Genomic DNA, 15,879 nt, shown 5'->3' on the forward strand with positions numbered 1-15,879 from the left:
AATCACTCCAAGTTTAGTCAAATATTTTAATGTAACTCTAATAATCCATAATCCAAACTCAGTATTTTATATTGGTATAAAAAACAGCGACACTTTTATATGGAAAAATCGAGTAGAGAAACCAGAGAACGTCCCACATGGAGCTCAAACCCCATCAGATACACAGTCAGTAAAACAGGAAGCACTGCAGTCTGTAGGCCTTCACTGGGTGTACAGTCCAGCATGTGTAGTCCACTGGGACAGGTGTGTAGTCCACTGGGACAGGTGTGTAGTCCACTGGTACAGGTGTGAAGTCCACTGGGACAGGTGTGTAGTCAACTGGGACAGGTGTGTAGTCCACTGGGACAGGTGTGTAGTCCAGTGGGACAGGTGTGTAGTCAACTGGGACAGGTGTGTAGTCCACTGGGACACGTGTGAAGCCCACTGGTACAGGTGTGTAGTCAACTGGGACAGGTGTGTAGTCCACTGGGACAGGTGTGTAGTCAACTGGGACAGGTGTGTAGTCAACTGGGACAGGTGTGTAGTCCACTGGGACAGGTGTGTAGTCCACTGGGACAGATGTGAAGTCAACTGGGACAGGTGTGAAGTCCACTGGGACAGGTGTGAAGTCCACTGGGACAGATGTGTAGTCAACTGGGACAGGTGTTTAGTCCACTGGGACAGGTGTGTAGTCAACTGGGACAGATGTGAAGTCAACTGGGACAGGTGTGTAGTCCACTGGGACAGGTGTGTAGTCAACTGGGACAGGTGTGTAGTCCACTGGGACAGATGTGAAGTCCAATGGGACAGGTGTGAAGTCAACTGGGACAGGTGTGTAGTCAACTGGGACAGATGTGAAGTCGACTGGGACAGGTGTGTAGTCAACTGGCACAGATGTGAAGTCAACTGGGACAGGTGTGTAGTCCACTGGGACAGGTGTGTAGTCAACTGGGACAGGTGTGAAGTTCACTGGAATAGGTTTCTAATCCACTGCAGCAGGTTTGTAGTCCACTGGAAGAGGTGTGTAGTCAATTGGGACAGGTATGTAGTCCACTGGAACATTTGTGAAGTCCTGTGAAGTCCACTGGGACAGGTATGTAGTCCAGCGTCTGTCCAGGTGAGCAGATGATAATCATCAGTCACAGGACGCCCCAAACCTCCTCGAAGGCAGAACAAAACTTAGCACAGGTGAGTGCAGCAGATAGAGGATAGTTACTGATGGACACAGTCCTCTCTGTGTAGTCCACGTTCACCTGGACAACACAAACACAGTAACACAGGATTAACACAGGATTCAACACACAGTAACACAACACTGGACTCAACACTGGATCTGGTGATAAAATAAGTACCAGGGAGACGCTTCATTAACAGGAAGTAGAAAACTGTCCAACAGAACGTTCATAAGTTTCTATTTAAAACATCAAACCACAAAAAAGAACACAACAAAACATTCAACTGCATGAACAAGTCAAAGAGAGCCTCAACCCCACGTCTCTCTATTTAAACACTGCCTGCAGTTGAGCAGAAAACTCTGAATTTTTGTCACCTGGTTGTTGGTCACAGCTGAGTCAGTAGAGGGAATTAAAATTTTTAAATTTGTACAGAATCTGGCTAATGCAAATGTTTTATTTTTCCACATTTTTAAAAAATTAGACATGCAGAATAAAGGGATTTGATGAAATATCACAATTCATGTTAAGCTTAACAGTTATTTCGGTTTTTACAGCTTTTGGCTGAACATTAAAAAGGGAAAAACAACAAAACGGCAACATATGTATACGTATACACTACTGTTCAAAAGTTTGGGGTCATCCAGACAATTCCATGTTTTCCATGAAAACTCCCACTTTTATCCATGTGCTAACATAACTGTACAAGAGTTTTCTAATCATCAATGAGCCTTTCAACACCATTAGCTAACACAATGTAGCATTAGAACACAGGAGTGATGGTTGCTGGAAATGTTCCTCTGTACCTCTATGGAGATATTCCATTAAAAATCAGCTGTTTCCAGCTAGAACAGTCATTTACCACATTAACTATGTCTACACTGGATCTATCATTCATTTAATGTTATCTTCACTAAAAAAAATGCTTTTCTTTCAAAAATAAGGACATTTCTAATTGACCCCAAACTTTTGAACGGTAGTGTACATGAATTAAAGTTGTTCTATATTAGTTAGTCATTTAGATGAAAACATGACTTGTAAACCTGCCGACAGGTTCTGATGTTAAACTCTGTCATTAAATCAGCCACAGTTCAGATCCGTCTCTCACCGCTCCGTGTGCAAACGCTCCGATCACCACGGCAGCCGGACCTTCAGGAACCAGAGTCCTGGGACAGACAGGTTCTCCTGCAGAGAAGGAGGTGCAGATCCGAGGGCAGCCGGGGGGCAGGTGGTCCGACACCGGGTTCTTAATCATCCTCAGCAGCTTCTGGGGTCCGTCGGCGGCCCGGACGCTCAGCTTGTGGAGCAGCTGGACTGAAGGAGAAGAAGGATGAGGTGACTGAAAGTTCCTGTCGGTTCTCCTGTAATCTGTATGAACGTGTAAACATCAGGTTACCCATGAGGCCACAGAAGCGGCTGAAGGTTCTGGGGATTCTGGTCTGTGGGTTGATCTCGATCAGGGCGTTCTTCTCCGTGTGGATGTAAACCTGCAGCAGTCCGGCCCGGTTCAGAGGACTGTCCATCAGCATGAGGAGGCACTGAGGAGGAGCAGAACAAGGGAGAACCTCAGAGAACTCAATATATATAGAGATTTATACATTACAGAACCCTAATGAACCACTACTATATAAAGAGACACAACACGTGATCTGAGAGCTGTTTACCTGGTGTTTTTGTTTATTGTTTACATGGTGTGTGATGTCAGGTCAGAAGTGTCTGTTGTTTATTTCTTTATTGTTTACCTGGTGTGTGATGTCAGGCCGGATGTGTCCCGGGTTTCTGCCGCTTTTAACGATCAGATTCTTGTGTTGGTCGCAGTTGAGGAGCTCGAAGGTTTTTCCCACCTGTAGGAACAGAAGCAGGTCGTTGGTTACCGGATACCGGGTTATACTCTGGACCGGAGCTCCACCAGACCGACTCACCTTGACGGTCTCCAGAGACGCCCCCTCCAGGACCACCACCAGCCGCCGGTCCGCCATCCGCTCCTGCAGGCTGCGCTGCTGTTTGGCCGCTTTGGGCTCATACTCATCCAGGTGCTCCAGACCACGCTTCTTCCCGGCCATCACGCTGCCGTCGTTGCTGCTACTGCACATGCGCACTCTGTCTACGTCTACGTGATGACGTCTCTGCCGTGCGCCGGATGTTCTGCTACAACGTGTTGAAGTTAATTTCACGTGTAGACGATTTCAATCCCGCAGTTTACTGTCAGAACCGGGATCAGATTTAACGGTGAGTGTTTGAAGGTTTGTTTCAGAGTTTCGGTCTAAAGATTAAATGATTATTTTAACCGCTGCAGTCCGTTAAATGTGAGAAATCTGAGTGGAAGCCGCGTTTATTAGAGAGCAACGCCGCTCACATGATACTGAACATGTAGGCAGATAAATGTCCTGCAGCATTTACAGACTGTAGATGAGTCTGAAAGTGTTTCTACCTGTTAGGAATTTAGATTTACAGTGAATTTAAACTTATGCCGAGGAATGACTCAAGCAAAACACAGCACTGCATCAGGTTGAAGTTGTTAATGGTCAAGTTGAACGTCCAAAACTCAATGAAATGTTCCAGAAATTGCAGATGTTCCTGTTAGTTCCCTCTATGTTCTGTAAGGTTCTAGTCCACTATAAAGGTAGAACAGCTGATGCAGTAGTTCTATAGTCAATTATGGTCCCAAAAATGACCCGAAGTTATTCCTCTCCATGGCAAATTTACTTTAATGGTACATTTTTGTTTGACCAACAGGTTTTTTCTGGCTGGAAATGACACGAACAAACAAAACACAGTAAAACATTGTGTTGGAAATATTAATGATGGATTTAACTGTGTGGGGTTTTTTTTATTTTTGTTTTACATTTCACTGTCTGAAATTATGTATATCCCTTGAAAAATCCTGTTTCTATCTCATCCCAGATGTTCCTTTTAGTTCCCTTCTTGTTCTATCAGGTTCTAGTCCACTATGAAGGTAGAACAGCTGATGCAGTGGTTCTATAGTCAGTTTCTAGTCAGTTCCAAGTCATGTCTGAAAGCAAAGAGCTCAGTGAGCTGCTGTTAGGGTCCATCACTGAGAGAGAGCTGCACATAAGACCTTTAAAGGCTCTAAAGTCAGATCCAAGTGTCTTCAAGGTCCAGTGTCCACAGTTTGAAGCCTGATGGAAAAGTCCAAGGAGTTCCACACTGTGGAACATGTCAAAGGGCTGCTAGGAAGAAGAACGGTAGAGACCAAGAAGAATCCAAGGATCAGCACCAAGAGCATCCTGATGAATGTGAGCAGTTCTGGTAGCAACATGTCCATCAGACACTCAATCAGACCAAGAACAAGGCTGGTCTCCATGGATCTTTGGGCTGTTTTTGGGAAGGCTGGTCAAAGGAAACGGCATCAGGAGGAAAGATTTTGGAGGAGAACATCAGGCGGTCTGCAGAAGAACTGCTCCTTGGGAAGCATTGGAGCTTCCAACAAGACGATGATGAGGAACATGGAGCCAAAGTGGTGAAGAGAAAACAATGAGAAGATCCAGACCTGAATCCATCCAGAATCTGTGGAGGAACTGAAGAGCAGAGTGATGGAGAGGAAGCCTTCAAAGAGCTGGAGATGGACACTTGGAGGAACTAAATCCCAGTGGAGACCTGCAGAAAGACTGTTAGACACTAGAACTACTGGTGGACTGATGGAGGAGATGAAGACTCTGATACCTGAGGAACAGGAGGAACAATCAGTCTGGACAAAAACATCTAAAACACAACTTCTGACTGAGTTTGTTTCTGTCATTTGCAGCCAGAAGTAACCTGTTGGTCAAATGTAACTTCACTGTAAATCTAAACTGTGTGAACATATTTCAGACTTTGATGGGGTTTAAAGTTGTACTGGAATCTGTCATAACGTTGCTTTTTCCCCCACCGTCCTTGAACACATCATCTGTTCTTCAAGTTTGGAGTTATGGGTCGGAAGTTGGATCCCACCAACAAGGTGAAGAGAGGTCCGGGGAAGAAGGCCCGGAAGCAGCAGGGAGCAGAGACAGAGCTGGCAAAGTTCCTCACTGATGGTCAATATGAAGTTCTTTTATCACCAAATGAAGTCATTGAGTCTCAGTAAATCCTGCTGTGGTGCATTATGTTGATCCCATCATGTTTTTTCTCTCTGCAGAAGAAACTGGACCCAAACGTCTGTCAAGCCGTGGCAGGAAAAGGCGAGAAATGAACCGATCATGTCAGATTAAACATCATCTCTGCGTCTGTCAGCTGCTCACTCATGTTGTTGTGTTTCAGAGCTGCAAAGAGAATCCAGAAGTCTGCAGAAGTTACTGAGAAACAGCCCAAGAAAGGTAAAAGGTTTTATTTTATATCCACAAATGAAGATTATTCCAACCTGATGTCTGATTAACACAGGAGTTCTTTATGCTGCTCACAGAAATCCACAACATTTGGTAAAACAGCGAAGAAGTGACGTGGTTGTTTAGATTGTTTTTATCTTTAAACAATCACCAGATTTCTACCATTTCTCAGTTAGAAGCCGTTAAAACAGTCAACTAATCATGTGTGATGTGAGGTTGTGTCGGGAAAATTAACCAAATCTGAGCTAAAATTTTATTGAATCACTTTATTCTACATATTTAGAAAAAATACAGCTTCTGCAATAACCAGATTCTGTAAAAAACCCAAAAATCTGAGCTTCTTTGGTCAACTGTGAGGAAAAGACTGACTCAGCTGTGACAAAAATTCAGTTTCCAAGTGAACTTCATCTCCAGTAGTGGGACGTTTATAGAAGCTGTTTTGTATTTATTTTGTGGATTCGTGAAGTTCTAAACCAACAGAAAATCCTAAAAGCCGGAAAAAAAATCTGAAACGTTTTTTGTCTTGAAAGGATTCACCGATGAAAACAGTAAATGGCTGAAACCAGCAAAGAGAAAGCGCAAAGTGGACGAACCTGAAAACGAGGATGACAGCAATGAACACTGGGAGGAAGAGGATGAAGAAGAGGAGGAGGAACAGGAGCTGCTGCAGAAGAAGAAAGACCAGGGGAAGAAGAGTGGAAAACTAGCGGAGAAGGAGGTGGAAGAAGAAGACGAGGAGGAGGAGGAGGACGATGACGACGAAGAAATGGTTGATGACTACGGAACAGTTGATGACAGAGATGAAGAAGCAGCAGAAGAAGGAGAAGAAGAAGACAGTGATGGAGAAGATGTAAGTGAAACATTTGTCAGGACTTGTTCGGAATTTGAAATTAAAGAGATCTTGAAGTAGAATTATGAGAATCTGAAACTGGAACTAAAAGCAGCTGCAGATAAACACAGTGATTGTAGATTTCTGAAGCACATGAAGGTCAAAGAAGAGTGAGGATGTGGAGATCTGAGATTAAATTACAGATGAAATTTCCTTCAGCTTCTCTGTCAGCGTTCAAACAGCTGCAGCTAAACCAGACCTGTGCCTGTTCATATATGAGTCTAAATCTTTGATTCTTTTCATTGCTTTTAGCTTCTTCCTATCGAACGTGCAGCGAAGAAAGACAAGAAGCTGAAAGAAGCTCTGGATCTAGAGAGCGATGAGGACGACGACGAGGAAGAAGATGATGAAGAGGAGCAGAAATCAGATGCCGAAATGGACGAGGACGACACGATACAAACCAACACAGACGAAGGAGAGAGATTCAGACTACCAGGAGCAGAAGAGAGCGAGATGGAGGGTGAGTGGAGTCATTTAAAATGATGTAAACATGGAGATAGTTAAATATCTGGGTCATTCCAGAATTAGAGAACATCCGGGCTTCAAAATGTTTGAAAAATAAAACTTCTTTTACAATTTTCTGCTCCATATTGATCAATAATAGGCAATAAACTACCAAAGGCTTGATTGGCTCAGCTTCCACATCAATGGTAGCATTTTTATTCCATGTTTTCTGTGTTGTTTGCTAACCCTACTCTAATCACAGTAACAGGGTTGCTAATCCATGCTAATGTGATCTTTTTCTCAGCAGTAGAAGCTAGATATTTAGCTGCTGTTACTGCTGACCAAGAGGACAAACTGACTGATGGAAAACAGTCCAAAGAATTAGTCTGATCCTGATAATATGAGGTAGAGTGAGACATTCAATCAAGCCTGACGATGGGATGGAAATATGAAAAATAGAAGAGAGGACATAGCTTTGCTCTACACATTCTTTAGGAAAACTGTTGGATGATGTTGACGACAAAAACAAGACACAAAATGACAGAAACGAGACACAAAATGTCAAAAACGATACAAAAAACAGCAAAATCAAGACACGAAACGACAGAAACAAGATACAAAATGACAAAAACAAGACAATGATGAAACGAGACACAAAACGACAAACAAGACACAAAATGATAGAAACGAGACACAGTGACAAAAATGAGACATGTCAAAAACGAGACAAAACAGCAACATCTAGACACAAAATGAGAAAAACAAGACAGAAAACAACAAAAACAAGACAAAAAAGGACAGAAATTAGACACAAAATGACTGAAACGAGACAAAACAACAGAAATGTCACCAACAGGTTATGCTAACATGATGTGGGACACGTTCCATGTATAATATTTATTATTTAAAATATTCTGATGATTAAAAATGTTCCCACAATTACAAGAGACATCAATGAAAAAAATAAAACCAAAAAAAGGGAGATTTAAATGTGATTTTCACTGTTTTATTAGAGATTCAGTTTTGGTCATCAGGGTGGAACAAGAGAAAAATGTGATTTTAGGGGGAACTCCAGACTTATTTGGTATTTTAAAGTATTTTCAAACATTCTTTTCTCCTACTTTTTTTAGATTTGGTGTCAGGACAAGAACATTTACACAACAACTGCATGTTTTAGTGTTTGGATTATTTGATGTTTGATGGGTGTAAAATGTCCTCCAGTTCTGGAATGTGAAGACAACATGAAAAAATAAAACACAAAATACAAAAACTGAGAGACATAATGCGAAAAAATTGTTACAAAATGAAAAGTATGAAAAACAAAAAGAGAAAAACAAAGCACACAATTTGAAAAATGAGACAAATTTGGAAAAAACAAAACAACTTAAGAGAAATGAAGCAATTTGAGACAAAATACGACAAATGAGACACAACATTTTAAAAACTATGTGAGACAAATTGAGAAAAAAGAAACTAAATCTGAAAAGTGAGACGTTCTGTTTCCATAGATGACTTTATATTGCTGTTAAAATGAGACTGAACTGTTGGTTAAAGCAGCAAATGTTCCAACATGCTTCTGATCAAAGCTTCGTTTTGTCTCTCATGTTTCAGGCGTCACTCCTCTGGACCTGAAGTCGATCCATCAGAGGATCAAAGACAACATCGACGTTCTGTGTAACTTCTCCACCAAGAGAGAACCGGGGAAGGACAGAACCGAGTACATCAGTCTGCTGAAGAAAGATCTGTGCACCTACTACAGCTACAACAGCTTCCTGATGGAGAAGTTCATGGACCTGTTTCCTCTGTCAGAGGTCAGTCTGCAGCAGCGTTAAGATGTTACTAGACACTAGCAGTGGAAATTTAGGGAGGAGGGGAGGAAATAAGTACGGGAGGAAGGAGGGAGGAAATAAGTACAGGAGGGAGGAAGGAAGGGAGGAAATAAGTACAGGAGGAAAGGAGGGAGGAAATAAGTACAGGAGAGAGGAAGGAAGGGAGGAAATAAGTACGGGAGGGAGGGAGGAAGGAAGGAATGGAACAGAGAAGGAAGGAAGGAAGGAAGGAACTCTTCAAAATACCTCATGAAGCTCATCTAGAGAATGCCAAAAGTGTCAAAGCAGGAATCAAAGCAAAGGGTGGCTATTTGAAAGAATCTAAAATATAAAACATGTTCTGTTTTATTTCACACTGTTTTGTTCACTACATGATTCTAGTTTTGATGCAGGGATTCAGTGAGAATCTACAATGAGGAAAGTAGTAAAAAAATAAAGAAAAGCCATTAAATGAGAAGGTCTGTCCAAACCTTTGACTGGTAAATCGTCATCGTTATGACGGACCGGCTGAGTCTGTGTTGGTAAACTTTATTCTCTCTCTGGTCTCCAGCTGGTCGATTTCCTGGAAGCCAATGAAATCCACCGACCCGTCACCATTCGGACCAACACGCTGAAGACGAGGAGGAGAGACCTGGCTCAGGTAGACCTGGAATAAAAATACAGTTCTAACATCTTCACAAAACAAAACGTGTTTCATGCAAAGTAGTAGTTCAGTAGGTTAGCCCCCAAAAAACTACAAATGATGAAATAAATGCTTCCACAATCCGAGTCATGTTTTTAGAAAAATAGCAGCAGGGAGTTTGGAAGGCATGCAATGATCTAAATAAGTTTCATTAACTCCTTAATAACTGTTTTGATTGTAATTTTTGTCCTCGTTCAGGCTCTGATCAACAGAGGAGTAAATCTGGATCCGCTGGGAAAATGGTCTAAAGTAGGTTTAGTCATCTACGACTCCTCAGTGCCCATTGGTGAGTTTCACAACCATAAAGTTAGCTCTATACATGTACTATACTCCTGTACTATACTATATATGTATTAATACCCCTGTACTATACTATATATGTACTATACTCCTGTACTATACATGTATTAATACTCCTGTACTATACTATACATGTACTAGACCCCTGTACTATGCTATATATGTACAATACTCCTGTACTATACTATTGACAGAATAATTGCTAGAATACTCGATTACTAAAATAATGGATAACTGCAGCCCTAGTCTGAGAGCACCAGCAGATCTTTACCTTCATCTTCTCTCCTGCCTCTAACCAGGTGCGACTCCAGAGTACCTGGCCGGTCAGTACATGCTGCAGGGAGCCTCCAGCTTCCTGCCTGTCATGGCTCTGTCTCCTCAGGAGGGGGAGTTAGTCCTGGACATGAGTTCAGCTCCAGGAGGGAAAACCACCTACATTGGTAAGAAGCACTGCCTTTACACGTAATATAAACACCCAGCTGCAAGCCAGAGCTGAAGAAATAATAGAAACATGATGACTAACTGTCCACTGAAACCACGACTGACAGTCCGGGTGGTTGATTCAGACGTTTTCTAACCACACATTTGTAAAGTCCTGAAGGTGTTTGACGTTTCCTCCGGTAGCTCAGCTGATGAGGAACACCGGAGTGATCGTGGCCAATGACGCCAACGCTGACAGACTGAAGAGCGTTGTGGGAAACATCCACCGTCTGGGCGTCACCAACACCGTGGTCAGCAACTACGACGGCCGGCAGTTCCCCAAGGTACCGACGGAGACGATGAAAATGATCGATTAAACAACAGTAAACCTTCAAAAATATAAAGCAGGTCTCTTCCATAAATACAAACATTTATAGAAGGGTGAAAAACATTTGTGGATATCTTTAACATTTTAGTTTTAAAAGCTTTTAAAAACATTTTAAGATTGGACTGTTGGTTTATTAAATAGATTTATAGACCTAAATATGTAGCGGGAGGTTGGAATTGATGGGACTCAGAAACACCCCCACAATTTAATCAGTTGTTCCTTGGAACATTTCTGCTGAATAAGTCCTGATAAGTCCTCAGTGGTGAATTTGTAGTAGGATCACGATCATCAGCAGGCAGCTGATGTAGTGTTCACTTGTTGTCATGGTTACAGTGACGCTGTGCTGCTATCTGGCTATCTGGCCATGATACAGAAATCTTTAACAAATCCATGGATCTAGACTATAAGCTGCATCACTGCCAAAATCTAATCACTTTGTCCTTGAGTCATTTCTGACCTTCCCTGAAAATTTCATCCAAATGAGTTGGTCTGTTTTTGAGTAATGTTGCAGACAGACAGACAGACAGACAGACAGACAGACAGACAGAGAGAGACAGACAGACAGACAGACAGACAGACAGACAGACAGACAGACAGACAGACAGACAGACAGACAGACAGACAGACAGACAGACAGACAGACAGACAGACAGACAGACAGACAGACAGAAGCGCTGATCGTCACATAACTCTACCGTGTTCCTTGACGGAGTAAAAGTGCTACATTTCTGACAATGCCATATGGGGTAATGAACAGCCTTGGCGGAGGACTGCGTTCTCTGAGTGCTTTTCTAGTTTTTCTTTGTCTGTTTTATCCGGTGTTTTGTGTTTTTTAATATTTTGTAACTCCTGTTTTGAAAGGTGTTGTCGAAATAAACAAAGGTTAATAAAGGTTATTATTATTATTATTATTATTGGCTAAAAAAACATTTAAGACTAGTGTTTCCGAAAAAGAGTTTATTTCTGTGAGTCTGAACAAAGTTTGTCAGAGATCCACAAATTCTTTTATATTTAATTCAACAATATTATTCACAAATGTCTTTTTTGAAAGTTGTAAATATTAGAAAGATGGTCAGAAATGTATTCAGATTTTTTGTTATTATTATTATTATTATTATTATTTGTGGAACTTGTTGCAGACATGTTGAATGTTTACGATATATTTTAGAGAGTTTACAGATTATTTTAGTTTTTGTAGGAGGTATTTAATATTCATGGCTCAGATGATCCTGAAATGTTCAGAATCCATGTGTAGTTTGAGTTTCTCACCTGTTTAAATGCTGCCTGCAGGTGATGGGAGGCTTCGACAGAGTTCTGCTGGACGCTCCGTGTTCTGGTACCGGAGTCATCGCCAAAGATCCGGCTGTGAAGACCAGTAAGGTAAAACAGCTGCTGCGTTTCTGTTCACCTGTACAGGTAGCGATGATGATGATGTTGGGTTCTTACGGAGTTTCTCTGCTTCCTGACAGGACGAAGCCGACATCAGACGATCGGCTCACCTGCAGAAAGAACTGATCCTGGCGGCCATCGACTCCGTGAACGCCGAGTCGTCTACAGGAGGATACCTGGTCTACTGCACATGCTCAATAACGGTACGGGGAAAGAGTCAGATTAGTGATTAGCAGGAATGTTGAGGCTGAGGTCACAGTTTTCTCATGTTGGGCTTCTTTATTCACTGTTTATTTATTTCTCTGTGATTAAACCACCTTTAGAACCAAACACTGATGAACTGTAACATTCATAATTAATGAGATAAAAAGGCTTCAAACAGGTGATTTTATCCTGTTATCACCTTTTCAGCTGTTCTAATAAATTTAAAGATATTTTACTGTCTTTACTATTCTTCTTTTCTACTAGTTAACCCTCCTGTTGTCTTCATTTACGGGCACCTAAAAATATTCTTTCCTTGTCTCAAAAAAATCCCAAAATTCAGCAAAAAAATTCCCCAAATTTAGCAAGAAACTTCTTGTAAATATTTTCAAAAAATGAGAAAAAATGTTCCAAAACATCCTAAAAATATCTAAAGTGATTCCATAGATATCAGTAAAACTTCTAATATCAATTCTAATATTCAAATCCAGTGAGTTTTGCTGGAATTTGGTTGATTTTTATGTGAATGTTCTTAAAGAAAATATTAGAAGTTTTACTGATATATATGGAATCACTTTAGATATTTTTAGGATTTTTTGGGAAGATTTTTACTCATTTTTTGAAAATATTTACATGAATTTTCTTGCCAATTTTTTATTTATTTATTTATTTTTTTTAATAAATCTTTGAAGGGAAACTTTTAAGGAATTATCGGAATTTTCTTCCTGAAGGTTTTGCAAATTGTCACAAATTTGAGGAATTTTTTTGCTGAATTTTTGGATTTTTTTCAGACAAGGAAAATATTTTTTGCCCGTGAATGAAGACAACAGGAGGGTTAAAGAACTTTTTATAGTAAACAAACAGTAAATTTATGATCCACTGCATATTTTGTTGCCTCCTTATAATAATAATAATGGAGCTCTCTATAAATACATAAATAAACGTCACACTAAACCTGAACAGAAAAGTTGTCTTACCTGTAATTTAAACAACTAAAATCTTTTTAAAAGTCATTTCTACACAAGAAACCTGCATAAAAACATGATCAATCCATGAAAATGCCTCATTCCAACCATTTTAAATTCTAAATAACATTAAAAAAAACTCATAATGTATAAATTTCAGCTGGTTTCTGTGAACTGTGACGGTTGTGATTGGGTCCAGCAGCTCTTCTATCTGCTGTATTTACGTTTGTTCTTGTCAGTGACCAGGTTTTCTTCCTTCAGGTGGAGGAGAATGAATGTGTGGTCGATTATGCTCTGAAGAAAAGGAACGTCAAACTGGTTCCCACAGGTCTGGACTTCGGCACAGAAGGTTTCACCAGGTAAACACGACGACCGGCGTCTGAGTTAAAGACGGGAAACGTTCTGCTGCTGGAACATGAACTCAGGTTTCGTCTTTTCAGATTCAGAGAACGTAAATTCCATCCATCTCTGAAGCTCTCGCGGCGGTTTTACCCTCATTCTCACAACATGGACGGGTTCTTCGTGGCCAAACTGAAGAAGTTCTCTAACGTGATTCCAACAGCAGCAGCAGGAAAAGGTAACAGAGCTTCTAATAAATGAATAAATACCAGATTTTATAAGAAACTAGAAGCTCTGAGTCGCTGCAAAACTCTGTGGATCCAACAGGGAACAGTCACTGCTGATACACCTGACTCATAGAACTCTGCAGTACTTCTATTGATGGAAAAGATCCGATATGAGAGTCAGAATCAGAAAACTTTGTTGATCTTTGAGGGGAAATGATTTAACTTACACCTGCTCCCATTCAAAGTCTTAGAAATGTAAGCAGCAGAAGAATAAAGAATGAACATCAGGAGGAAAATTTGTCGTAAAAATATAAACATGAGTAGAAAAGTATAAGAATAAATTCTGAAAATGTGCATTGTACAAGAAAAATAAAAACAGAAAAAGCACTGAGAGAGAGCAGTACTCTGCCACGCCTTCTCAGTCATATGATTTCTGATGGATAAGTCCTGATAAGTCCTCAGTGGTGGATTTGTAGTAGGATCACAATCATGTGATCATCAGCAGGCAGCTGACGTAGTGTTCACTTGTTGTCATGGTTACAGTGATGCCGTGCTGCTATCTGGCAATGATACAGAAATCTTTAACAAATCTATGTATCCAGACTATAAGCTGCATCACTGCCAAAATCTAATCACTTGGTCCTTGAGTCATTTCTGACCTTCCCTGAAAATTTCATCCAAATGAGTTGGTCTGTTTTTGAGTAATGTTGCTGACAGACAGACGGACGAACAAACTAACTAACGCCAATCATCACAAAACTCCACCGCATTCCTTGGTGAATTAACATAAAAAAATTTGAGTTTTAGTTTTAAGTCAGGGAAAGCAGCGCTGTTTAAATATGTACAGAAGTAGTCAGGTTGTTTGGTTGCTGCTTTAATGTTTTCTTGTTTTTCTGTTCTGTAAAAAATGCTCTCAATCCAATTATAAAAGAAAACTACCAGCTTTAACCATGATATTTATTGACAAACTAACCCTCTCTTGCTGCAGAAGACGACGCCGCAGAAGCTCCAGAGGCAACGGCAGCTTTAAACCCTCCTGAAGAGAAACCAACTCAGAGCAACAAGATGAAGAAGACAGAAGCCAAAGAGGCGACAGACTCACCGCAGAAAACCAACGGAACCGCAAACATCAAGACGAAAGGCAAAAAGGACTCGAGGACCGGACCGAAGAAGGCGAAGCTGGACGGAGAGACGGTGAAGGAATCTGAGAAGCCTGCAGAGAAGAAGACGCTTCACAAAACTGCCAGACTAGAGAAGAAGAAAGGAAAAACAGCCACAAAGACCAAGAACAGGATGGGAAAGAACAAGTTCAAGAAGCTGAAGCACATGTTGACCAAACACGACAGGGAGTGACGCCTTCGGATGTAATAGATTACATGAGAGCTTAGTTACAGATACATGTGATGAGCCTGTTTTTTTAATTTGTGTTACTAAATATTCATCATGTTTGTCTCTTGATTATTTCAGTTTGAAACGATTTCCATAAATCTGTAAAATATAATAAATCTTTTAAGGGATTTTTCATCAAATTTTTGTCTTTTACGTTCACAATTAATTCATTTTATCCTGTTCAGACGGGTGGTGTGGAGTAATTCTTCATCGTCCAGACTGTTAATGTCCTTCGTTAATTTATTCAACTATGAAACCTCAGTTGCCGAGAGCTGCAATGTTCATTTGAATTAAAATTTTATTGTTACAGCACCGTTTCACAACATCTCATCTCACGCTAACAGAGGGATTCAAAGTAGGAAGATTTATATTAGCATCTTATTAACAAGAAAATGACACTTTAAAGAAAACAAAAAACACCTTTTCTCTTTTATCTGGGGGAATACTACAGATAATCCTCTATATTCACATTCACACTTCCTGTTGAGGTTTTAAATGAAGATGTGCAGAGTGAGGAGGGAAAGAGGACAATAAAAAAACATGAAAGAAAAGAGAAGACAAATAAGTTGACAGATGATGACATTTAAAATAAAAACCGGGGCGGTGAGTGAGACACGGGGGAAAAGAAGTTGATTCTAGGTTTTTTGGTGTTTTTTTAAGAACATTTTTCTTTTTATGTATTTTTAAAAACCTTTTGTGTTCAACAAATATAATTAATAAGACTAGCAGCAGCAGGTTTTTCACTTTTTTGAATGTTTTGATTTTCGTGTGCTCTGTTTTCCAGAGTTTGTAAGGCTATGACCTTACAAGTTTTACCAATTTTAAACAGAGAATCCAACAAAGTTTCCTCAGGATTTTCTTTATATTCATCATTTACACCCTGTGTATACAACATGTAGATATTTAGATTTCTGCAGAAAACATTACCCGCACATTGAGCTGTA

General features: G+C 40.5%; 2 protein-coding genes across 3 annotated transcripts; one reads left to right on the forward strand and one right to left on the reverse strand.

Moving 5' to 3' along the window:
• Nucleotides 1-12: 12 nt before the first annotated feature.
• Nucleotides 13-3,245, reverse strand: emg1 (EMG1 N1-specific pseudouridine methyltransferase). The gene is made up of 5 exons (XM_023263771.3): nt 3,074-3,245; nt 2,894-2,995; nt 2,548-2,689; nt 2,260-2,465; nt 13-1,232 (listed from the first exon to the last, which is right to left on the reverse strand). The coding sequence occupies exons 1-5, from the start codon at nt 3,242-3,244 to the stop codon at nt 1,119-1,121; spliced, it is 735 nt and encodes a 244-aa protein (XP_023119539.2). The 5' UTR covers nt 3,245; the 3' UTR covers nt 13-1,118.
• nop2 (NOP2 nucleolar protein homolog (yeast)) lies at nt 3,222-15,063 on the forward strand. 2 transcript variants are annotated; one of them, XM_023263767.3, is made up of 16 exons: nt 3,222-3,380; nt 5,071-5,185; nt 5,287-5,329; nt 5,409-5,464; nt 6,004-6,323; nt 6,615-6,822; nt 8,418-8,617; nt 9,186-9,275; nt 9,516-9,603; nt 9,917-10,057; nt 10,242-10,381; nt 11,716-11,805; nt 11,895-12,017; nt 13,242-13,339; nt 13,421-13,557; nt 14,535-15,063. In XM_023263767.3, exons 2-16 carry the CDS (start codon nt 5,080-5,082, stop codon nt 14,897-14,899), a joined length of 2,205 nt encoding a protein of 734 aa, XP_023119535.2. In that variant the 5' UTR covers nt 3,222-3,380; nt 5,071-5,079; the 3' UTR covers nt 14,900-15,063. The 2 variants fall into 2 exon arrangements, with proteins under 2 accessions (XP_023119535.2, XP_023119536.2); XM_023263768.3 differs by having other exon boundaries at nt 14,538-15,063.
• Nucleotides 15,064-15,879: the final 816 nt, after the last annotated feature.

Source organism: Amphiprion ocellaris, chromosome 9 (assembly GCF_022539595.1).
Source record: "Amphiprion ocellaris isolate individual 3 ecotype Okinawa chromosome 9, ASM2253959v1, whole genome shotgun sequence".
In the NCBI taxonomy this organism is placed as follows: Eukaryota; Metazoa; Chordata; class Actinopteri; family Pomacentridae; genus Amphiprion; species Amphiprion ocellaris.